This window comes from Cimex lectularius, unplaced genomic scaffold, assembly GCF_000648675.2.
Source record: "Cimex lectularius strain Harlan isolate CLEC.00 unplaced genomic scaffold, Clec_2.1 scaffold279, whole genome shotgun sequence".
NCBI lineage: Eukaryota > Metazoa > Arthropoda > Insecta > Hemiptera > Cimicidae > Cimex > Cimex lectularius.
In genome coordinates, this window is record NW_019392827.1 from 182,457 (window position 1) to 208,926 (window position 26,470).

Below are 26,470 nucleotides of genomic sequence, written 5' to 3' on the forward strand. Positions count from 1 at the left end.
TTATTGTTTTTTTTTTTATTTAAATTTATATGTTTCAAGTCTGAGCGCAGAAAAAAAAATCCACTCAGGATATAAACCACACACTCACTTTTTTTTCTAAAGTGGAAATATTTAAACAAATTTTTAAAACCACTAAAACCCTAAAACAACACCCACATTCACACTATTACAAAGTTTCATTATCGTTTATATAATTTTTTTAAATTTATATAAATGGAAGAAGTAGATAGACTTTTTCTATCAAATGAAGTGTTGGCTTAAAAAAAATAAAAATAAAAATTTATACAATCCCAATAAAGAACTATTGAAAAAAAATAAATAAATAAAAGTGATATATTAAATAAATAAAAAAAATATATAAAAAACTTTAGTGGGTTATAAGGAAGCAGATCCACTAAACACTTTTAAAAAGATGATTTAAGTACAAATGAAGGGAGGTTTTCCGTTGTACTAAGGGTTGTTTATTTTTCCTGCTGGGGTGAAGCAGTGTCGATACCGCTGTCTAAGACGCAGGCCTCTGCTTTCTCCGAGTGTCGGATGAGGGTCGGTAATTCGAGTCGGAGGGTGTCTTTTGTGTGCCGCAGCTCGCCCAGGTTGAGAGGGGTCAGATCAGAGGCATTCGGCGAAAAATTGATTATCTCTTCGCTCTCCCGTCCTGGGAAGAATTCGCTTCCGTCTGAGTCGCTCCAGTCGAAAGCGCGGCTTGAACTGCTGATGTAAAATTCACCGTCATCTGTTATTAGATCTGGTGAAAAATACGTACATTAAAAAAAAAATCGATGATTGACAATCTAAACTTTTAAAAATAAATTTTGTTAGAAGTCAGTTGAAGACGAAAATTAAATTTCCTCATAAAGGTGCATTTTCATGATTCTACTTATGTTGATTAACTAAAGTCTTCCGGTCAATTTTTTGTCTTTTAAGTCAGGCTTCTTTCAAAATCATTAAAATTTTAGCATAAGCCTCGAATTACCAGGTAATGCTATGCGACCTCTTTGACACAAAGGTTAAAATTTAGAATTTATGAACCCTGCAACCTAATTATGACATGACCTGATGACTCTAAATTAATATGGAGATAAAATGCATTGAGTTCTGTCATTAAAAACTTTTTTTTTAAATGGCTGGACTTAATTGCTGGCTCGAAGAACAAAATTAATATGGCTAAAGTTTAATCAGTTTTGAAACATGTAAAAACAAAAATTATTCAAGTCAGTTTGAAGGTGAAAAGTTGAATGGTGAGAACAAAACGCAAGAATAAAATAATATCAAATATTCTACACTGTGACAATCCATATCATAATATATAAAAGAAATAATTAATGGTATAAAAGGCAAGATAATTTCTTTCTCATGCAAAAGCATACACACAGATATACATAAGACAAAATAATGTATCATGTAAAACTTTAAAAAATAATTTTAACTTGAAAGTTGCCTGTGTAAAAGGAATAAACATAAAATATACTCATCTTCAATTTTTTTAATTCTGAAAAATACAACAAACTGTTGTAATAATGTCAACAAAAGTAATAGAATAATAAAATGTAATTTTGTAATGAATAATTAGGGATAAGGACAATTTGAAAGAAAATACTCAGTTCTTTCATCCAGTGTTTAACTTGTCTGTAGGCAATTCTGACGTAGAATTTACAGGTTGAAGTTATATAGGATATTTTACTAAAAGGCAAGAATCAGATAATTCAGGGCTTATTATTGAAGATGGGGAGAGAACTTGTGACAAAATATAGACTATTATTCAGGATATGATTTTACAAAGCCCATTTTATTTTTTTGTGTCTCAAGCACAAGGCACAAGTGGTCGCAATTCGAACCCTGCTGTCAAAGACCTACCCATGCTGCACCCTGCTGTCCAAATGGTAATTTTTTTTCCAGTACAATTTTTAAAAAATTAATTCGAATAAAATAAAACACATGATTAAAAGGCTAAAAATACTATTCAAGAAATATTTTTTTGTTAAATTATATTTTATATGTTCAAATTATCCAGCTGCAGTTGGGAAAAACCTTTTTGTGTGATTTATTTGCTTTGTTTTTTTGTTTTTTTTTTGTTTTTTTGTGCGTTTATATATATTTACAGACACATACACATAACACACCCTCGCAGGGCCCAAATGAAACAAAGGTACTTTGAGAATTTATAGTAAATTTCATGCTAAACAAAAAATTCTCAAATTAAATAGAATGAGACCAACTACATGTTTTTATCTTAATCTGTTGCTGTGATGATTTTTTTTAAATATATATAACCACTTTTTTATTGGGGGGGGGGACTTTTTTTAACATTTTTCCAGTGTTGATTTTTTGGCGAATTTTCAGTTTTGACTTGTTAGCAAATCACTTGAAAGAAGGAAGATAGTGGGGAGTATGTAGTTTATAAGTTTTTACGTTTTTATTGGACGTTAACATTATTTCAGCAACATCTCAAATATCCCTGCCAGCATTAATGCAGTGCACACTTTGATTCGCTACAGACCTTGTTGTGTTGTTTTCAGAGACGTTTCATAATATGCAATTTGTATGCTGTTGTCTAATTGTTCTTCCAATTGTATCAGTCCAAGCCTTTGTATTGGGTTGTCCGGAAAATAATGCAGGATTTTGGTATTAAACAAAAAAAAAGAAACTAGTTACTTTAAAGCAATGTTCTTTAATCAAAATAATTTCCCATACTCTCAATACATTTCTCCCAACGTGTTGGTAACTTATTAATTCCGTCTGAGTAGAATTCAGAATTTTTAGAATTGATAAAGTCAATAAATGCATTTTCCAGTTCCGTTTGATTTTTGAATATTATGTGTTGTAAGTAGTGGTCCAGGTGTCTAAAAAAATGGTAGTCAGTAGGCGAGAGGTCCGGAGAGTAGGGTGGGTGAGGCAAAGTTTCATAGCCAAGCTCCAATAATTTTTGTGACGTTACACGTGACACATGTGGTCGAGCGTTGTCATGCAACAAAATGGGCCCTTTCCGATTGACCAAAGAGGGCTTCATTACTGCCAATTTCTGATGCATGGTATTAATTTGGTTACAGTATGATTCAGCATTGATGGTTTCGCCAGGATTTAAGAAGCTGTAGTGTATTAAACCAAATGAAGCCCACCATACCGTAACCATTACCTTTTTTTGATGAGTTGGGGGCTTTGGAAAATGTATTGGAGCTTCTCCTTTGTCGAGCCACTGTCCAGAACGTCTAGTGTTATCGTAGAGAATCCACTTTTCGTCACATGTAACAATTCTGGCCAGAAATGGGTCATTTTTGTTTCGACAAAGAAGTGATGCACAAACATCAAAGCGCTGATTTTTTTGGCGATCGTTTAATGAGTGTGGAACCCAATTTTCGAGTTTTTTCACTTTTCCAATCGCCTTGAGGTGGTCAGCGACGGTCGTTTTACTGACTTTGAGTTGCTCTGCAAGTTCTCGAACAGTTGTTTTGGGGTTTTCTTCCACCACTGATCGCAGAACATCATCATTAAGAGAGGAAGGCCTTCCACGACCTTCTTCATCTTCAAGGCTGAAATCTCCCTCCCGAAATTTTTTAAACCACCTTTGCACAGTGCACTCATTAACACAACCCTCGCCCCAGACTTGGTTAATGTTTCTAGCCGTTTGGGCTCCGCTTCGGCCGAGTTTAAACTCGTAAAAGAAAATCGTACGAAATTCTCGCTTTGACATTATAAGGATGACTGAATTATTTCCAAGTAGCGGAATGCTACAGAGGTAAACAAACAATATCATTTGGAAGAGGATTAATAAGTGTTGACATTCATACAAATGAGTAATCCTGTAAACGTAAACAGAATATTTTATATAGATTTTTTTTAATGAAAACTTAAAATCCTGCATTATTTTCCGGACAACCCAATATAAAGTCTTAACTTACCTGAACAGGTACTTTTAATAGACAGGCATCCCTCATGATCAGACAATTTTATTTTTTCTATATGTCATTTAAGTTACTACTCTGGCTTTAATTAGATGAAAAACAATGTGGGTTCACCCAATTAATACAAAATGCTACATGCGTGGTGGCTATGCCCTTCTTTATAAAGAAGAAAACACTAATGAAATTAGTTTTGTCATTATCAAAAATATCACTTCTTTCCACTTTTAAAAGTTACAAAGGTAAAAGTAAAACATAAGTCCGATGGAGCTGCTTGATACAGTACAAACTGTGTCAATAACACCATGCTGAGCAATGTCCCGTCAGTCACCTTCATACAGAAAAAGTATCAAGTGACCAAACAACTAAAAATCATTTTCATACCAGGCACTTGCCTGAAAGCCATATCTGTCCCTATGATTAGTCTCTTTGGTACTGATCTCTCATACCGATCGCCTCCATGCGAACCAGGCCTTAAGACCCTCTTGGACGCCTTTGGTATTTCCAGATCAGTTCTCATTTCAGTTAGAAAGTTTGCAGATAGTAATTATAACAAACCGATTATGAGAATAGTGCAAGAAAGAAAAAAAATGGAGAAACCTCAAATTCATACAAGTCCTTTAATTGGTGAAAATTAGTAAATTCACATGAACTAAATGTAACTGTTTTTTCTTTCTATATGTGGATTCTTCTAACAAATGGATAAAACCCTTTCCCGAGAAGTGTCTGTTTACCGGAAGTTCACAAACACTCTGGATCAAGATATAGTCTTGAAGATAAAAAGCAAACATTCAGCTGTTACTGCCAATCTTTCACTCTATTTACGGTCTAAACAATTTTAAATATATTTTCAGATTGGCAGGCGATCTCAAATTTCAGTTGCGGTCCTTGGCAATGTTAGAACTGAGTCAGCCTTCAGGGAAATTTGAGATCACCTGTAAAAAACTTAAATATGTCAATCTGTAGACATAGTCAAGATTGTTTTGCTCTTATGATAACCCTAAAATAGGTCGAAAACTTGACAGTAACAAGTGGATTTGCTTTTTTTCTTCAAGATCCTGAGTGTTCATGAGTGAAAAATGGTCGATACTTCTAACATTGAATAAGGAAATTTGACTGTATAGTTCTGATCAGATACATTTTTTGAAAGCTTGAAGGAACTGTGAATTTTTATTTCAAATTGGTCTTATCCTTGATTTTTCAATACAAAATTAAAGGCTGATATCAATCGAGATAAAAGAAAATATTCCTGGAGAATTTGTTAAATTGTTTGAATCTTGTTAATACTCCAAAACACCATTTTTGTATGTAACCCTCAACCACAAAAAGCAATCAGACGAAAAGCAAAAATTACTGCCAATAAACAAATCCAACCAACAAATTAATCTAAATTGAAGGAGTGTTAGTTAAAGATGAAAAGTTTTGATAACTTAAATCTACCATGAAAGATTATTAGACTAACAAGAGAGCATTAATTTCTTTATGTTTATTTCAAACAAAACATTGAATTATATGAGCGAATCTTAAATAAATAAACAAAAATAAAAATGACATGCTAAAATGAGAACAAGACGAGGCGTCGAGATTATAAAAGGCAACTTACGTGGACCCATGTTATAGTTAAGCCTGTAGAAATCGTAATCTTGGTGTTTTTTAGTATTTCCTTGATCTTCAATGTCACTATCAGGCTCGTTTGCCGTTTGGATTTCTACGTCACCCAAATCCCAATCTAAGCCGTTAATAAAATGAATATTAATAAATATGCCCGATGATTTGCTAAAAGCTATGAATAAGCAATGAGGGTCTAAACATGCTTTCGGTTTGCAAAAAAAGCCCAATTTTGTTAAATTTACCTTCCATAGTAAAATCCCTAACTTCCGAGGAGTAAGCTGAAAGAATTCGGTTTTTATTCAGCATTAAGGTGATGTGTTATTAATTTATTAAAGGGGATTTTGTTACCAAAAAAAAAAAACTTTGCTTACCACCAAATGTGGAATAGTCAGAAAATGAGGACGCCTGGGTGTTGATCTCTTCTTCCTCTTCGACTTCTTCCCTCGGGTACTTATAAACACACTGGTACTTTTCCTTTTCGAAAACTACACGTTTTCCTTCACTTTTCACCTTTTAACAAATAAGCGTATTAAACAAAACAAAAAAAATCCTGATACGAAAAATCTTTGAAAATTACCTTATTTGGGCTTTTTAAAGAAGATTTGATGGGAGTCGCATTTGGGTTCCAGGTCGATGGTACAAATTCCGTTCCGCTTTCTTCTGAAGAAGTGTCATCGTCTGTGTCAGTCGTGTTTTCTTCCTCCTCATCAATCCTTTCCATTTTTGATGGTTCCTGAAGCTTATTTGCAAATGCATAATTCAAATAAATGTGATACAAATGTTTGTATATCAAGTTAGCTATGATTAATTAAGCTTCAATAAAAATTCATATTAAGAACCCAAATAAAAAATTCTTTTTCTAAACTTTCCTTTAAAATAAAAAAAAACTATTATCACTTAACTTTTTATTCTTTTAATTGCCTTAGAAAAAGCTACAATTATAAAGAATTAAAGTTTATATTACATGCGTTTCCTTTCCAACTAATTTTATTACAAACTTGATCATTCCCTGATCACCCAATTATAGCTTGCTTTGTCTTACTACTCTGTTGACCCAAAATCACATCTGTTTGACAAAGGCAGTGATAAAAAGCAGACAAGAATGATCAGGGATGATCAAATAACAGGTTTATCACCTCATCGCAAGTTTCAATATTGTTAAAAATTTGATCCACCCATGAGTATATAAAGATGCCATGCTAGTGGCATTTTTATTTACTCGAAATGGCAAAATGATGGGAAATTCGAAAACATGGTTGAGATGAGGAGTTGATGTCCAAGTGGATTGAAGTCACAACAGGTCAAGTGGTTAGAACAGCGGCATATTTAGCCAAAGGACGTGGGTTTGAATCCCGCTCGTGACATTAACTTTTTCATCTCAACCAAGACTTTGGATAAAAAGAATAATAAATTGAAATGAATAATTATGAGATATCTCAGTGCAGATGATAACATGCAGCTTGTTTTTTTTCCAGTAATTTTTATTTGTTAGGCAAATTAGTATAAGCATAAATCCACCTTTGATGATGGCAAAATGCAATAAACAAAACAGAGATGTTAAGGTTAAAATGAGTTTTCTTTATGCCATATGACCAATATTGATCTATGTGTAATCTCCATTTTTAACTAGAGTTCTTCATGCTTAAGGTTTTTTTTAAGATCTGATAGATTTATTAAGAGATCTCGTGTGTATCAGGCCTTGACCGTTTCTTTTCTAGGAGTAAGAATCTCAGACTTTTTTCTTCTGTTTTAAGAATTCCTCAGGAGTCCTATATCATTCTAGTCCTGAATTGTCCTTGGATTAGTAGTTCTGCTGTTAGTTGCGATGAACTTTTTGGCTAAGGGTGTTGTGTGTCTAGAAGATGAAATGATATTTCCAATATCAATTTGACATTTGGAGAAAAAATATAAATTATAAACTGAATTGTTGCAATTGTAGCGTAGAATGGAAAGGTGATGATCGGTCATTTTTTACTGTGGCTATAATTTATGCCACAAAAGGTTTTGGGCCCACGGTTGTTCCGAGGTGCCCGTTTCAACTAGAATGCTGTCTCGTTGCCTGAAATTTCCTCATTCGTATTCAGACAGTTCCAGACTATTTTTGGAGAGCTTTTGGTGCTACCTAGTATTGTTACACTACTGAGACGTTTGTTATTTATTTCATATGCCAATTCGGCTTGAAAGTTTTTCTTTTTAATACCATTTCCCATCTTTGAGTCATTGTATATAGAAGAGCTCCAGGTTTTCTTCTTTTCTGTTAACTTTCAATTGTTCTTTCTTTTTAGTAATTATGTTAATGGTTTTTCACAGTCTGGTATTTTCTCAGGTGTTTCTGAAATAGTCTGAGTCGTGTCAGCTATTTTATCTTTATAGAAAATCTCAGATTTGTTTGGTGCTTTCTTTCTACTGACTAATGAATTCTCAATCCAGGTTTTGTTGGTTATTTCTTGAACTAAGACCAATTTTTTTTTTTAAGCAAATATTTTGATACACATCTCTGGTTCCCTCTTCAAAACTATTGGGTTGTCCAGAAAATAATGCAGTTTTATGGTCATAAAATAAAAACAATTAAATGTTATTTTAAACATTTTTTGTTAATTAAAATCTCTCTCAAGACACTTTTCCCAACGTGACGGCAAATTATCTATACCTCTGAATAGAATTTCAATGCAACTGACTACAGCACGCAAGCGGTAACTGAAAGAAAACATGAAAATTGTTGAATACAATATTCTATAATATTCATAAATTCTTCTTTTTATTTATTAAAACAGTTAGAAAATTAAATCTCTATGTACTTCTTGATTTAGCTAAACCTAAAACTAAAAGAGGTATGTACATAAAGATTTAATTTTTTATCTATTTTATTAAAAAGAAATATTTATGGATATTAAAAAATAATGTAGCTTTGAAGAAGGACCAGGGACGTGGCTCAAAATGTAATGTAACTAAAATATACAGCTTAAAACAAATAATTGTTCTTTTTAGTTCAAGAAATAACCAAATAATCAAGGATTTAAAACATTTTACTACCAAATTAAACATAAATAAAGAATATTCGAAGATCATGAGATGTGGTCTGGTGTGACGTAGGTTTTAGAAAAGCATTATCGGGATAATCAGGCCGAACCATTAACAACATTTTTTCCTCATTGTCGGCTCCTTTCACCTCAAAAAGCCAGCTCATCATATAAAAATGTCTTTATATCCTGACTTATGACTTTATATCCTGAATAATCTTAAACTAACGTTCACTAACCACCACACATAAATAAAGAATTTAAATGAATTCTCAATTCATTGTCGGTGGTATTGTTTTAAGAGCTTCAGTGGTGCCAAGGCTTGCTATTCTTTGGACTTTTTATACTAGTTCCCCCTGCATTTCTTTGTTCTATTTTTGGCCACCTGTAACTGTGATCATGTGTCTGACTATAAGATATGACCATAATGTCATCTTATTCAACCTCAAGATGTATCAGATGTCACGGTTGGGTAGAGCCGATGGTAATCTGGTTTTGACCTGTTCTCACTATGTCAGAGCAACAGATGCATCCCTGTTGCCCAATGCATTAATATTAAATTTCTCTCTCACAAGGCGAAGTAAGACCAAATAAAATTCTTCAAATTAACCCCTCAGTTTGTCGAACAAGCTCAACTGTTCACCTGGCGTAAGAAGTTAAAGGAAGGGCGTGAATGGGTGGAAAATAAGAATTGTATTCCTCAGACCAGTATAGTACAAGTGCCATTTGTGATAAAATGGCAGAATGAGTTCGAAGCTATGGGAACTATCAAACCATGGCAAAGGACCTCAGGTTGCGTCTCTGCATATGACATAAGAAGAGTACAGACATTTGCCTGCCAGGAGTGTTCAGCACGCTTTGATCATCCTCTCTATAGCCATGACCAATGAGACTTAAAAAATACTATGTGAAGCAACTGGCAGAATGATGATGGGATCTAAAACTCCAAATCTGCTGAAAATTTTATTTCTAAAGCACTATGTTATCTTGAAAAATTATGTATGATTGGTTTTATACAATTTGTTACAAATAAAGCCTTATTTATATTTGATTTACCCTCATACAAGAAGATTTCATGATAGGAGCAAAAAGACAATAGAAAAGTAGAAAAAGTGAAGCTTTAAAAGGAAATTATCTTTATATGATAATCCCACTTTTTACAAGCCATTTTAAAAGAAAACGTGTTAATAAGCAACAAAGCAGATCTACTAGAAAGCGTTAAAAAAGCCGGACAACTTCAAATTCATGCAATTCTATCATCACACAAATAGCAAATGTAATGTCCTCACCAAGCAGATGGTATCTGCGGTACCCCTTAGCAGCTCGTCTTTATCACCTTCCTGAGCGACGAGGGCAGGAAGACAAGAAAAGAAAATTCATCACTACCATCGCAATCCGACACCATTAACTTATTGTAAATATACACGAATGCATTATTACGCTTTTTACGAACCTTTCTCCAGATCATTTCAATTAAAGGTTTAACCAATGTAAATAACAATGAACCTTTTTTTTATGTTAACAGTTAAACTTTTTAAAAAATGGATAACAATTAAACCATATTGTTTTGTTGTCGTTTAACATTTTTATTTTGGAAATATTTTCCATATACTTTATTTAATAGCTATTTAATTAGATTTTTATATAAAATCAATTAAGATAATGTGAGAACAAACCTTTTTTTTCTATTTTTCAATCTCATTAAGATAGACAATTTAAAAATTAACAACTTTGACAATTTATTTCAATGTAATTTCTTTCAAAGCTTAATTTTAACTGTCATCGATTTTTTTTTATTTTGACATCAGCTGTTTAAATACATCTGTAAATAATTTATTCTGTTTGTATCTGTAATCTTGAAAAAGTTTGAATTAATTATTTTTATTGGAAAGTTTACTGATTTAATCTGTTAATCGTATGCTATGAAATTATGTGTTAAGAGTTCAAGATTAAGTTTTTAATATTGAAGTAATTTTTATCCATAATTTTTTTTTTTTAATAGAGGTGGCTACCACTAGGGTCAATGTCGCCTAGAAAGTCAATAATTAGAGGGGAAAATTTTTTTGGATAATATTAGAATTAAGTATTAGCTCACCTTCCAAACAAATTCACCACTTGACGATGATGAGTGGTCGTCGCTCGTGTCGCTTTCCCAGTCTGGAGTGTATGTCCCATTTTCATCCGGCTCTATAAAAGAAGTTGTCATCTCTTCTCCCTCTGCTTGATCGGTTAACTCCATGAGTTGACAGATAGTCGGCCGCCAGCCTTTTTCCGCGTCTTCTGGTGACGGCATCGGAACCGTAATCGAGCTTGTGCCAATTGAGAGTGAGGTGGGTGTGGCCTTGACTGAATACTCCTTGCTGCTGTCGCTCAGACTGTCTTGAAGGAGTTTTGTGTCTTCGTACGTCGGAGTTGAAGCAAACGATGACATCAGGCTCTGGCATTTTGAGTCATTCGAACTCACGTCAGGTGAGAGAAGCGCAAGGGTGGATGTGATGTTCGGCTTCGCAGCCAAACCTTTCTCATCGCTTCCAGACGGCGACATCAGCTCTTCGCTCGTAGGCCAGTTTTTGTTTGGCAATTCGCCTTCTGGCGTTTTCTGTTCAGATTGGAAAAACAAATCTTTGAGCCAGGACTCATCGGATTTTTTTTTCTCAAGTTCCTTTTCTGAAGCGTTTTTCATGCTCATGGGTTTTTCAAGCAATAGATCAATTTCATGCTCTGCCTTTTTATGTTTTGGCGTTTCTTCTTCAACAACAATCACGGGAGCTTCTGTGCTGTCTTTTGTCTCTCCTTTCAGCTCAGACTTGTCTGGGCTTTCCACAGTACCGTTACTTTTTTCTTCGATTTTCTCATATTTCAAAACCTGTATGTTATTGCTTTCTTCAACATATTCATTCTTGATATCTTCAAAATTGGTCCTTATAAGTTCCTCAGTCTCGTCTTTGTAACTGCACGCAGGCTCGACACTACACGGATCGCTCACATCTTTTTCAATCAATTCATCATCTTTGACAATATCGGTTTTCTTTATGATCCCTGCATCAATTAAATCTTGCATTATTTCAACAGCTTCATTGTTGGGCTTGCCAATTGAAATTTCCTCAACTTCTTCCATGCTCTGGCCGAGATCGAAGGGTAGACTCGGTGGACCGGAATCAAAAAGATCTGATCTTATGGAACAAGGAGACATGTAAAGGCCAGACATATTATTCTCAGGAGAAGACAGAGTATCGCTTCCTATTGAAATATCTGGTGACAAAGGAGCATTGTCTGGACTGAGGATGTATGTTTCAGAATTAACACCAATTGAATCGTCGTCTTTAAAGTTCTCGTTTATCTTTCTTGGCAAAACAAATGCTAGATGCGACTGGGGCTTTGGACTTTCAATTAGTGTGACTTCATTCGTTTCTGTGTCTATCATGATAACATCATCTTCAACAGGGAAGTTATCCGAAGGTAATATTATTTCTTTACCTTCTTCCAGGTCCTCAATGATGATTGGATCTTTATCAGGAGTATCTTTGAAAACTATTTCTTTTATCATATCTTCTTTGAACGTGTCTATCGCAGGTTCGACAGGAGGGAGAATCAACACGGGTAAGTTGTCGTCAATCACTAATGACGATTGGTTTGATTCTTGTTCTTCTAAAATTGGTGACAGCTGTGCCGGATAAGTAAATTGAATAGAATCAGTCGTTTCTTGTTCAGGTGAGCTCTCCTCTTCGACCTTGCTGGTCTGTTGAGCGCACGGTAACTTTTCTTTCAGTTCATTCCTTATTGCATTGACAAATTCATCATCAATCGTCAAAACTTGCTGCTCTTCATCTTCAGTGGAAAGGGAGACCCAACCGTTTTCTTTCTTTTCACTTTCTTGCTTGGGATGTAAAAACCAGCCTTCAATATTCTGAGGCGTTTCATTTACAAATTGCTCGTAATATTTCAATTCATCTTTATCATTACTCTTTAGTGTGTAATCATCAAGCTCGGCATCGATATCTTCGAGGTTGTACTTTTCATCGCATGTATCTTCGACACTTTCACTTAGGCTTCCTTTATCTCTAAAACCAGAGTCAGAACTTCTTTCATCATCCGGAGTCAATAGTTTTCCACCGTACTCATCTTCAGAACTCCTCAACTGGAAATCATCAGTATATTTCATTACATCTTCTAAACGATTCTTCAAATCGTTCATTTGCTTGTCCTGGTCTATACACCGCTCCGAGCTGTGCCCAGAATCTATAGAAAAATAGGAATCGAAGCTGCCGTTATGATTGTACTCTTCAGAAACATACTCTGCCATGTTAAAAACGGGAATTTCGGATAATTTATGTTCTGTACTGAGTCCTGAGTCAAGAGATTTAGATTTGCTCACTTTTGAATTGTGCTGTCGGAGCGCAGATTGGATGGGACATTTCAAATCAGATTTTATCCTTTTTGGTGAATCTATATTTAATGGAGAAATGAACCTTTCTTCTTTCTTAACTTCTGTTTTTACGACTCTCTGTTCAGGTTCATCTTCTTCATCTAAAATGTTTGCTTCTTTTATAGGGGTCACAGGCCAATCTTTTACGTTGACTTCTTCATCGGAGAACTGTTCAGATGGTGAAAATGTTGTTTTAAGGCCTTTGAAGAAATCTAAAGTGTGCTCTTCACAAGAACCGAGGATAACTGAAGACTCGAGTTTAGAATCCGGTTCATTTTGAACTTCGGGTTGATTTATTTGGACAGATTCATTTGCACTTTCCGTGTCAGAATCTTCGGACTCACGGCAGATGAAAACAAATTTCCTTGGCTTGAAACTCACCTCGACTTGCTCTTCGGGCTCTTCAATTTCTGGCTGCAATTCAGATTCGGTTATTATGATTTTAGGAACACAATCTTCCTGACTAGAGTGTTTCTCAGCTGTTTCATTTTTATAAGCTGCCTCGGAGGATTCAACATTTACTTCTTTACTATTTACACTATCTACATTCTCACTATTTACAATACCAGTCTCTGTTTTATCACAATTTTTGATCTTGTCAAATGTCGTTTCCGAGGCAGCCTTGACTAAAAAAGATTGTTCATCTTGACTCTTGCTACTGTCTAATTTTTCATTTTCTAAAAAAGTTTTTATTTCATCTCTTTGGTCTGCTTTATCACTGATAGGTAAAAGAGATTCTAAATTTTCTTCAGCAGTTTTGTTTTCCTTTTCATCGTACTTTACCAAAAAACTGTTTTTCCCAATGCTTAGAAGCGAACTATCATCATTTTTCCAAATGGTAAGTGAGCGTAGTTTTTCTTCTAGCTCCTCTCTAAGAATGGCATTCCTTATATTACCTTCACTGCTAAATCCTATACCCGTGTAAGTCGTCATTTTTGTTCCGTTTCTCTTTAAAGCGTACTGCCTTGTTAAACTGGGCAATGAGTCGTTCTCGCTCTCTTCTGAATCTATGTGAGTCAGAACCATGAGATCGGTAACTGACTTTGATTTTTCTTTTACCTTCTCTGTAAATTCTCCTCTTTCAATTCGATGTCTCCAAGTCTCATCTTCTGTATCCGATCCAAACTCGTAACGTTCAAGACTTGTAGGCCCTAGTTTAAATTCAACAGAAGGCTTCTTTTGGCATTCCATACTCGAATCAGCAGATGAGGATGAGGTTTTCTCTAGAGCGAGCGTCTCATCTAAATTTTTAATCGCTTCTGAAATATTCTTGACAAACGTTCGATCCTCTTCGGTCTTTTGTTCAACACCCTGGAGCCAAGAGTCGAACTGTACATCTTCCAACGACCCTTTCAAGTTGGTCAGGCTTGGCGATTTCTTCTGGGACGTTTGAAATATATCTTCACTCGTTACCGACAGCTGCGGGGAGATGGTCATCGGCGTGCTCATCTTGCATGAATCCGGGTTCTCGTCTGAAGGCTTGATCTCCAAGTCGACTCCAGAGTCAAATTCCATCTTTGTCTGGAGTTTCGGCCTCTGTGCGAGCTCCGTGTGCCTCGGAGAGTGGATCGGTGTATGGTTGTCAACAATTGGAACCGTGTTCGGTTTCAACTTCCTCCAACGCGACTCAAAATCCGATTCCTGGAATGGATTCGTTTTTAAATACTGCAGCATTGAAATGACCTGCTCAGTCGTCGCTCGATTTTCCATCCTCCAGCATATCTGCATAATGCTATATCTGAAATTAAGTGGTTAACTGTTAGTTAAAAAAAGTTAATGTTTCAAATTTTAAAGATTCAAAATACTTACAAATACTGTCCAGAAAGGCAGTTGGGCTGAGGAAGGAGAAGCATCTCTTCTCCAAAAACTTTAGAAATTACTTCATCATCTGAAAGATCACTGTAAGGCAATTTGCCAAATTCAGCGATTTCCCAAAGGATTACTGCTAATGACCACACATTTGCATTTACGGTAACCTGATTAAAACAGAATGACTTTAAAAATGCACTCTTAATTTTCATAAAAATCTTATTTGAAAAAATTGCCTGTTTTGTTTCAATATGTGAAGAAGTAAACGAAATTGTTTCTGGAGCACACCATCTAATTGGCACAGCAATTCCTCCTGTATGGTAATATTCATTCTAAAAATAATATTTTAAAAAATGTTATTATTGTAACCAATATGATTAAAATTATTTGTCTAAATATTTTGATTTTTTTTACCTTATATAAATCTATACCTAATCCATAATCTCCTATTTTCACAGTGAGGTCAGGCGCTACAATGCAATTACGTGCTGCGAGATCCCTGTAATAATAAAACTCTTAGTACATGTTAAAAAAAAAAATAAAAAATAAATAAATAAAATAAAAAAAAATAAAATAAAAAACGTTTACTTACAAGTGAATGAAGCCATTTTTGTTCATAAAATTCACTCCTTCAGATACATCAGTCATTAACTTAAGGCAGATACCTTGTTTGAACAGCGCATCCTTGCTGTTGCTATTTACTAAAAGAAAATTTTTGAGATCCCTCTAAAAAAAAAATATTCATATATATATAAATTTTCAAAAAGTAACGAATATAATTTTTTAAAACCTCGAATGAGTGCTTTTACAGCTTACATTTTCATAAAGCTCAAATATCAAAAGATAAGGCTCTTGCTCGAGACACTTTCCAAAAAGTCTCGCTATGTTTTTGTGATGAAGGTCTCTGAAGGGTTTCGCCTCGTTGAGAAAGTGGGATTTTTCTTCCGGGTCTGAGCCGTCTTTCAGGATCCGGACGGCCACTTTCGTCCCTCGCACTTCACCTTCCATGACCTGCAATACGGTATTATACTGTTCTATATTATAAAAAATGTACCACCCACCTACCTTGCCGAACCAGCCAGATCCCATTTCTTTTTGGTAGAAGATCTGCTGCCGAGGAAAGTTGCCATTCTGATCAGCTATAAGCAAATAATTAATTTAGAAAAAACATTTAAGATGATATAATTTTTAAAAGCTTCTTTTGATAATTTTCTCTAATAACAATTCATTGATCATCAAAATCGGAAATTTTACTTCCCTCCCAGTTTATCAAACCAATTTATATAATTCTTGTTTAATCTTTAATTTAATTAATTAATTAAAATAAATTTTAAGACTTCTAAATATAACCAATGTTTGAATATCCAATCAATAATGAAATATTTTTAACCAATTTCTTTGTACAAAACGAAAAATAACAAAAAAAAATTATTAGATCCTTATCAATTTTAATCAGAGAGCTAATAAATAAATACACCAAACTGATTATTCGTTTTATAGAAATATCAACATTAAAAGAATAGGTTTTTTTTTTTTTTTTCCTCCCCCTTTTAAATGGGCCTTATGAACTTGCAGATTGGACAAAGCATGTCAGGGTAAAAGAAAAAAAGACCAGGGGCGACAGTGGGAATGGAACTCATGACCGCGGGGTCTACAAGCCAAGAGTCTATCCCTCTGACCACTCGGCTACTGCGGCCTCTGTCATTGTCTTAGACGGAAATGAAAAACTTACACCGGTGAGTCGTAGCAGATGCGACATAATATTTTAAAAACCCATGCTGAAAAGAAGAGCAGAATACAGTCAAATCATGGGCAATGAAGGAAATGGGAAGAAAAGAAAAAATCATATCAACTCGCCTGCGATAGGCCACATCAGGCTGACATAAAGGCATCTTACTAAAAAAAGATCACAGAGATGCCTTTTATGTGATGCATAAGTATCTGAACCACACATATTAACAGAGTGCAAGGAATTAGCATGGCAAAGAATAAAACGGGGTACACACCCGACGCAACGCTACCCGACGTGACCCGAAGCCACCCAACGCAAATCCAATATCCAATTTTCCATAAAATTTTATTACGCCCCGTGCACATCTGCCCAATGTCACACAACGCTACCCTAACTCTACGCTAAGCGATGCAACCAAGTTCCCTACTGTCCAGATTTTTGTCAGGTAGCGTCGAGTACAGTCGACGACAAAACAACCGGGCACTCATATTTTTATTTCAAACTATATGTATTATTGTCGTTATATTAATTACAATATACTTTTTTTAATATAAACCAAATTAAGTGAGATCAAAAATTCATGTTTTTTTTTGTTTTTTTTATTAATTTTAATGGTTTGGCAGAAAATTGATCAAACACCAGAATACCATTTATTGATAGAATGAATTTAACTAACATTTATTACATGGTTTTGCTCATAAAATTTAATTAACAGTTATTCAGATATCGTGAGATGCGGTCGGGTGTGATGTAGGTTTCAGAAAAACATTTTCTTTAACGTGCCAACGTTTCAATCTTTTATTGAGATCATCTTCAGGGCCTGGGATTTACAAACAATGTTTACATTTAATAAATACATTTAGGATATGGAAAAGTGAATTTATAGTTATAGTGAATTGGCACAATAAAGAAAATGTAATAGCTACAAATACAACCGTTGATGATTTTTCAGTGAATCTATGACCCTAATGACAGTTTGACAAAGACATGGACCAACTATTTCATTTGGCTTGAAGGCTGTTCAAACATGCATCTTTTTTTTTTTTTTTTTTTTTTTTTAATTTTTAAACAACAGCAGTTTGAACAGGACAGAAACAATAGCACATTGATTTGATTTTCGTTGAACATCATTTTGTAAGTTATAGTTAAATATGCAAATAACACAAGCTGCTGAATAAATAATTTAAAATAGGTTATTCAATCAAGGAAATTTTTTTTTCTATTTAAATAATCTTTTATGAAATTGTTTTACATAATGTTGCAAATCTATGACCCTGTTGAATCATCATAGCTTGTAATGCTGCTGGAAAGGCTGTTTCGCTTGAAAGGTGCTCGTGCAACCATCCTTAAAAGCAGTCTTCTATTTTATTGATTGCAGTTTAAAAAATAAAAATGTTTTACTATTTCAATTCAATAACGCTAATTTGAAAATCGTTAAAACTAGCTGTATTATATTCAAGTTTGAATCTTCTTGACATTAAAAATTCAATTTGCTTGAGAAACTGGAAATGAGCCAAATTTGCAAATAGATGAATTGAGGGGGCGAAGGAGAAACAAAAGGCAGATGGCTAATCATCGTGAAGGAGCCAATTTAGAAGTTCAACCCTTGACCTATCAATATAAAGCCTTAACAGCTGTTCATAATGACCATTTCTTTTTAACAGTCCATTTGTCAAGAACACCAATTTTCTATTTGAAAGCGTTAGTTTGCCAAAGATAAGTCATTATCACGTCATCCGAAAGGGCCTTCCTTTGAGATAAGATAGTCACATCAAACCGCAAGAATTAAATATATCCCAGCTGGTAAAAAACATGTTAATACTTACTGAACCAATCTGATATGTTTGCCGATGCATTGGAATATCCAGGTGGTTTTGAAGTTGGTTCACTGTTCACCGGCGGCACCAGTGCGAGTTCCTGCCTCTGCACTGATGCACCCAGAGGTGGAAAAACCGTGACCTCCGTAGCCAAGGCATTCGTAAAGCCAATATTGTTTGACGACCGTGGGTTGTTGAATTCCTTTAAAAATGAAAAAAAAGTTTTTAAAATTGCCATTTTTTAATATTTAATCTATGCATTACAATGAAATTGCATGCAACTTATGAAAACTTTTTTTTAAAATTAATTACTGTTCTCAATAGTATTGCGCAAAACCTGCACATATAGCCTTGATACCTGAGGTGAGTCAACAACGTAAAAATGACCAAAACAAGGATCACACCTAGCCTTCCTTGACCATGCAATTTACTCAAAGAGAATAAAACTATAAGTACTAACATTACAAGCCTTCAATTACTATTTTTTCCCAAATTTCATGCCTAGTTTTTCTTACCTGTTGAATTGTTTCTTCCTGTTTTGACTTAAAAAAATAAGAATAGAAAAAATCTATTATTTTCAATCAAAATTTTCACAATTATTACTGGATTATTTTAAGTGACTCATTTATAGTAAAAAATTCTTATCTTCAAACATTTAAATTTTATTAGCCTTCATAATTAATTTAAAATGGATATGACCTCTGAAGACAAAAAGTAGTTGTAATGTTTTCTTTTATATAACAATTCTTATTCCGAAAAGAGAATAAAAGGCTCCTTTACAAGGCCATTGAAAGTGAAAAGACTCAGAGGATGTATTTAATGTGATCAGCCCTCGCCAAACAACACTCTTTTCATTTCATTCAAAAATAGTTTTGCAAATAGAGTTCTACTTTTTTTTTTTTTTTTATTCCCTCCCAAGCATTCTAAGTTCAACTAACAGTATTATCCCAAGCTGGGAAAAAGTGTAACAACTCCCCACTACTGCGACCATTTTCATACATAAGAAGGAACCACACATCACGGATTAAAAAGTAGGGTTTCAGGCTTACGAGGGGGAAAAAAATCTGTCATCGATTCGTTGTACAAAAGTTCATAGGGTTAATGCCCTGCTTTTCTTTCCACCTCGAAAAGAATGAGTTATCTTCTGGCACTTGTCCAGAATATTTCAACCCTAGCATAGAGAAAGAGCAAAAATAGGAGGAAGTAAGATAATAAAATATAATAGTTCAAAAAATTAAATAAATAATCTGCAAAAAAAGAAAGAAGTCTTTGATAATAAAGCAAATAAAGCAAATTAAAACAAAAATTCATAATTTTTAAAAGTACCAAGGACATTGAAAACCCAAGCCTTTTATAGTTAAAAGAAAAATCAACTTTTTAAAAACATTGGACGTCAAAATTTAACTAAATTTACTTTATTTTTTATCAAGTAAATTAAAACATACTAATTTTAACATTAAAATATTTTTGATTAAACTTGTTCACCCTTTTTAAATAGATGCTGCATTAAAACATAATTATTGAATTATTTCCAATTTTATTGTTTAAAGTTTAAAAACATGTAAATACAAATAGACAATTTTTTGCAAAAATCAAGCATATTTAAAGGCCACTTTTCCTACAATTACCATACCTTGATATAAATTAAACTCGAATAGATATGGCTTAGGACAGAGAAAAAGTAATAGAAAATAAAAGTTAAAAAAAAAAATAATCTGAAGAAATAAACAGAAAGACTTCTTAGGTAATAAGGTAAATATAGTAAATTAATTTAATAACAAAAGTTCATGGTTTTTAAAAGTACAAGGACATTGAAAACCCAAGTCTTTTATAGTTAAAATAAAAATCAACTTTCTAAAAACATTGAACTTCAAAATTTAACTAAATTTACTTCACTTTGGCCTTTTTATCAAATAATTGTAAAACACAAGAATAATTTTATCTTATCTTTGGTCGACCTTTTTGAATAGACTGCTATGCTAAAATATAATTACTGATTGAATTGTTTCCAATTTTATTGTTTAAAGTTTATAAACCTTTAAATATACATTGATAATTCTTCCCTGCATAAATCAAGCGTATTTAAGGACTTGTCCATCTTCATTACAATGACCAAACCTTGATATTAAATTATTCTCAGATTTTCCTTTTAGAACATTTTCAATTTTTATTTTACCTTTTTTAATCTTCTACAATAATAAAAAAATTAATAATGTAATGCCAATCGACGGACTGGGAAAATCTCAACATGTGAATGTGTAGAGAGTAGATGTGGATTGTGATAGCAGGCCAAATTTGGTAGGAACAAGTATGAAAAATTCAAGTAAGCCAGCACCCAATCAACGTTAGAACCCTTCATCACAGACATGGTGAAAGACAATATTTTGAGGATTTTTTTACCAACAAAACATGACAAAAAGTTTATGCAGTATACTTTGTGATTTGTAATTAATAAAAAAAAATTTATTTAAAGAGTTCAATAAGTGTAATTTGTACTAATAAATTTTTGAAAAACTACAGTAATTTCATTTTGATAACATCCTTGAACAAATTCATAAAAGAGAGAATAAAAGCAATATTACATAATAATCTCTTTACGAAGAAAACAAACAATAAGTAATTATAATCCTTGTTTTGTAGTTGGCCATGGGGCAAGAATGGCAAAAAGTCAGTGGTCTCTTTTCTCTGCCCGATGTCTACAGGAGAAGGGGAGCTGTCCAGTTATTTCATCCCGGTAATTGCCCATGGTGGCCCAACCTCTTCCTTTTTTTTTCCACATTGTACAACCCGTCCTTATGTGGCACTGACAAGCGATAAGCGTGAATGAAAAAGACGGTTTATAAAACTGCATATCGATTTTGCATACAGGACAAGGACTCGGTTTGGCAAGGGTGTTGTTATCCCTATGACAATTTACAATAAAATGGGCAATTTATTTATTTTTCAATTGGGCTAACAATGTGGTCCCAAATTGGCAAATCCTTCATAATGAAAAGGATAAATACAAAATTACCTGCAGAGAAAATTTCCTCTTGTTGACTTTTTCCTTGTGGTAGTAATAAATTTTAACAAATTTTCATAAAACGTGACATAACGTATTTACTACTTCTAATTGTTTTAATTGTTTAAATTTTAATATATTTTAAAAGGTTCAAAATATATATACTAATAATAATACTAGAAGATTTTGTTTTTAAATTTTGTACTTCTATTATTTGGAAAAATACTTGCCTAATTAAAAGACTAATGCTACAAATAGTGAAATATAAAAATATTTTTTTTTAAACCTGTAATATTATTAACTGAATTTTATAATAATTAAACAAGTAATTGTAAATTACCTTAAATCCGTCACGTCGCTTTTTGCAACAGAGGCACAGCGCCACGGAGACAACCCCCGTTAGTAAGAATGCGGCAGCAAGGGCGAGATTCACCGTTGGCACATCTGAAAATCAAAATGACACAGATGGGTTAGCGTGGTCTGTCTAACCACAGATAAAGAAGGAAATTAGAAACCACCAGCTGCGACTCAGCTGCCGGCTGTGGAAGGGAACCCAAGGTGCTATCGAACTTTGTCAGTTCTTTTTATTCAAATCTGGACCAGCTTTCCAAGACGACGGTCAGAGCCCAGGCTGGCTTGCATTGTGAGCCTAATGCGGAACATTACTGTGAAGAAAGCTGTGGTGCAATGAACCAAACAGGGCTGAAATCTTTGTGAAACATGACACAAAAACATTTTTTTGAAGGGGAATTTTTTTCGAGCTTGAAACAGTAAAACCAGTTTAAATTAAAGAATATAAATAGTCAAATTCAATAATTTTGTGGTCCGCTTGACCAATTAATATATTACAATTAATTAAGGTTTTTAATTGAGATAAAAAAGTCAATGGCACGAGCGGGATTCGAACCCACGATCTTCAGCTGCTCTACTACTTGAGCTATCGTGAACTCGATCCATTCGGACACTAACTTCCCATCTCAACCCCAATTTCACTTTTTATCTCAACTAAAAACCTTAATTAATTGTAATATAAATAGTATTTATTGTCAGCTTAACCTTAAATTACAACTTTTTATTTAATCGAGACCACGAGGATAAAAAGGGTGTATTTTAATGTGGTTTCTTTTTTTCAGATTAATATGGGTACGACTATGATAATGATAATAAAAGTGATAACACCCATTTTAATTATCATATTTTCCAGAATACATGAACAACAATTTCGTATGTTATTTAGTATTATTTGGAGATCGTGAGGTGTGGTCTGGTGTGACGTAGGTTTTAGAAAAACATTTTCTTTATCCTGCCAACATTTCGATCTTTATTGAGATCATCTTCAGGGCCTGGGATTTATAAACATTGCTTAAATTTTACAAATACATGTAGGATGTGAAAAAAAAAATGAATTATACAATTCTATAAAATTTTAGATTAAAAAAATGAATTTATACAATGCTAGAAAATTTTAGATTAAAAAAAATGAATTTATACAATGCTAGAAAACTAGATTAAAAAAATGAATTTATACAATGCTAGAAAATTTTAGATTAAAAAAAATGAATCTATACAATGCTAGAGAAAAAAAAAACACCAGATCGCACCTCATAATCTCCAAATAATCATTGGTTACTGGTCATTACTATTTTAATTTTTTTTTTTTGCTAACAACAAAAAGTAAAATGTATTGCAAGAGGGCTTTATGTCCAATTCCCGTGGACGATAGGTCCAGCCGCTTCACAATACCTTTTACATATTACAAACAATTAAAATTCCTCGAGCTATGCCAGAATTCAAGCCCAGAACCGCTTGCATGTAAATATGAGTCAGACGCCCTAACCACTTTGCCACTGTGGCCCCCTGCTAATAATTAAAAACCAACAAATTTTATTGGTTTGTCTGTCAGGTGGGTTTTTGCACTGGTCCTAGTGTTAAGTGGCACCTTGCACATCGATTTTTTTTAAATACACAATATGCATTTCTTGAAATTGTTTTAAGTAAGTTAAGTTAAATTATGTTTATGGGTGTCATTCACATAAATATACTGCTTTAATGTTATAGGCAGACAAAACAGTCCTTAGAAAGCTAGTGCCAATTTATTTATTATAAACGGCTAAAAATAAACTATCAAAATGTCAATGCAATGGAAGGTGACATGAAATATTAGTGCCAATAATAACAGAGAAAATGTTAAAACTTTTTTTTTTTTTCATCGAGGAAATTGTTATTTTTAGACTTTAAAACTGAGACATAAACAAACTTAAAAATGAAAACGAAAGTCCATCCGATTACGGAAATGATATAAAGCATGTAAATAAGCTTATCATTATGCATCATCATTTCACACTTGGACAACCGCAAGACAAACAGCCGTTGGCCTATCGTGATCGCCGTATTATAATTGGCGACGAGACAACTGAATTATTTTCACCATCCCGAACTAGCTTACACCTGGGGACAATTAATTAATTGCGAACACTTCCTGAAATAAAGTACCTTCAAAGCTGAACTAATTGAATTAATTGAGGGGGCTAACTAGACCAAGCAAGGGGTCAAGAAAGTCAGATTTTTGATCAAAGGGAATTTAATTTAAAACAAAAAAACTATCTTTAATACAAAGCACATTCGTCAGGCTGATTTGTGGGATTTTTTTATCAAAAAATCTTCCTAGGGGAATAAAAATATTGACTCAATCTATTGCAAAGCAACTTTTTTTGTAAAATCCCTTAACAATATGTTATCAACTTGGCTTCTTATGCAAAATGTTGTTTGGGAAACTCCCATGGTTCTTTCAATTCTCCCAATAATAATCATATTAAGCAACTTCATTAATTAGAAAGAAATTATGCAATTTTTAAATAGAAGAGTGGCATAGATTACATATTTAACATTAATTCATACGTACAGTTATTTTTTTTTATATACATACATTTTCCAACTATAAAAATCCTATTTTAGTGCAAAATAACGTTTCTAGTGTCAGATGTCATTAATTCCCCTGTGATTAATACCAGATAAATTTTTAACAGTCAGTCTTTGCTTTTTTCTTAAATTTAACTCTTTAACTTTTAAGCATGGGATTTTTGTAGTCTTTTTAAAATTAATTTTCTTATGAAAGTAAGCCATCCTGTTGGTTGGAGTATTGTGGCTCCACAAAATTGTAGCTGAATTTTGGGGAGCCAAAATACTCCAACCAACAGGATGGCTTACCTTCATAAGAAAAATAAGAAAATTAATTTTTAAAAAATTGAATGTGTTATATTAAAAAAGAATCCATGAAATGCCAAAAAAGCATAGCAAGATTAATGCCAAATAGTAATTTTGTACAAATGACAATTATAATAATGGCTTTTTAGAGAAAGAAATTTTTTTGACTTCACACGATAGGAAAATTGCACTTTTACTTTTTCAATATGAAATTTAAAGGAATATTTCAACTTGTCCTCTTTCTGGCTATTTAAAACCATATATGTATTTAGAAGTCATATTGTATTAATAATACATTTTATTTAAGCTGTTGATTGATATGAGAAAGCTACTTATTATGGCTTTTAAAAATTTTGATTTATTATTTTTTATGCAAATTTTGCATCTAGCCAGAAGTAGACTTAATCAAATCTAGAAGTCACAATAGTTGAAGTGGTTTGAGGAGTGAGCCAAAGGTTCGAATCCCACTCGTGACACTACCTTTTTCATCTCAACCAAGACCTAATTAAAAAGTATATTTAATACGTTTTGACAAAAATTGAACAATGGGAATTATACATTCGAGACCTCCTGTGAAAGAGTCCTTTTCCTTTTTATGTCCTTCGATCCTTGAGACACCAGATGAGAGCAAAGGGAAAAAGATCGCTCTGCTCTATTTGAAAATTTAATAGGCACCCCTGTAGGACTTGATAAAAAATGTATAGAAGCTACAGTCCTAGATCGAATTATAAACATCTTCAACCCCCCTTTTCCTTGGCATTTACTGTATTGAACCCTGAATTATTAATATCGCACACCCATGGCAAAAATGAAAACTAAAACATGTATGAAACAACACATAGATCAAGGATGAGAAAACCCACCCACCTTGAAGTGAGAGTGTTCTTAATTGCAGAAAGTAATTGAATGAACACGTCAAGGAGCATGAAGATGATAGCAAGAAATATTAAATTTCTCTTATGTGTAACAAAAGAAAATATATTTTGTATATTTATAGCTCTATATAACTTTCTTCTGTCCTTCTTATTCACACACACACACATAGACACATAATCACCTCCTTCTCTCTTTTTCTGCTTATCTTTCTCCNTTTTTTTTTTTTTTTTAAATTTAAATACAGATGAGAATGTAACATGAGCAAATCGTTCTGATTAATAATTGGTACTATATTTATTGGATGTGGACCAAATGTTGATGTTGGCAAAGCAGGAATGAACCGATGCTTATTTTATGTTTATGCCAAATTTCCGTCTAAATAGAATGAAGCCAGCCTTGGGATGAATTCTTGACCCACAATTTGATTTCATAAGCAACCTGATTTAATTCCAACAAAACTAATGGAAATTTTCAAACTAGCCACTATAAATGTTTAAACATTTCTTCTAACATGAAGGATTTAAGGAAAATCACGCTTTTGCTTTGAACAAACAGAAACAACAGCAGAAACGCTTTGATTCGTTAAATTTAACAAATCAATAAGACCAAATTTGTGCAATTTTTAATGCTGTTGATATATCCAACATTGTCTAAAGATAAATAAATAATACAAAATTAACAATTCCAAAATAGTGACGTTAGTACTTTACATACAAGATAAGATTTCATTAGTATTCCTTAGTCTATTTCTAAAAAAGGACAAACAAATAAAATATTAATACAAATATGAAAAATATAATACATTTTGAAAATAAACCGTTGAAATAAAAGGAAAACTTTATGACAGGAGTCTGGAAACTTGGATCGCAGCCAGTCATATCGTAAATGGCCTTATCCGTATATTTTGCTCTTAAAGAATACATTAATCCTTTTTACACGCCTCTTGCAAAGATATGTAAATTAGGTGGTAATGCTAAATCCATGTGTTTGTCCAATCCAGACCAACTTGTTGATTTTCCAGACAAGAATTAATTTTTACTTTTTTTTTTCTTTAAGCAAACCAAATTTCCTAAACATT

At 33.3% G+C, this 26,470-nt stretch overlaps 1 protein-coding gene across 5 annotated transcripts in view; it reads right to left on the reverse strand.

Annotated features, from left to right (window-relative positions):
- Positions 1-202: 202 nt before the first annotated feature.
- Positions 203-26,470, reverse strand: part of LOC106668161 — a 32,939-nt gene continuing 6,671 nt past the window's right edge. The window contains exons 2-16 of one of the 5 annotated variants that reach the window (XM_014396706.2): positions 21,653-21,756; positions 18,321-18,513; positions 15,828-15,901; positions 15,579-15,773; positions 15,355-15,488; positions 15,177-15,261; positions 14,999-15,094; positions 14,763-14,929; positions 10,623-14,691; positions 9,817-9,867; positions 6,085-6,246; positions 5,879-6,017; positions 5,750-5,785; positions 5,500-5,625; positions 203-745 (exon numbers count right to left, since the gene is read on the reverse strand). In XM_014396706.2, coding sequence (XP_014252192.1) covers positions 462-745; positions 5,500-5,625; positions 5,750-5,785; positions 5,879-6,017; positions 6,085-6,246; positions 9,817-9,867; positions 10,623-14,691; positions 14,763-14,929; positions 14,999-15,094; positions 15,177-15,261; positions 15,355-15,488; positions 15,579-15,773; positions 15,828-15,901; positions 18,321-18,513; positions 21,653-21,756 — 5,915 coding nt within the window. In that variant the 3' untranslated portion in view covers positions 203-461. The remainder of the gene's footprint in view (positions 746-5,499; positions 5,626-5,749; positions 5,786-5,878; positions 6,018-6,084; positions 6,247-9,816; positions 9,868-10,622; positions 14,692-14,762; positions 14,930-14,998; positions 15,095-15,176; positions 15,262-15,354; positions 15,489-15,578; positions 15,774-15,827; positions 15,902-18,320; positions 18,514-21,652; positions 21,757-26,470) is intronic. The other 4 variants (XM_014396948.2, XM_014396779.2, XM_014396871.2 and 1 more) reach the window with 4 other exon arrangements.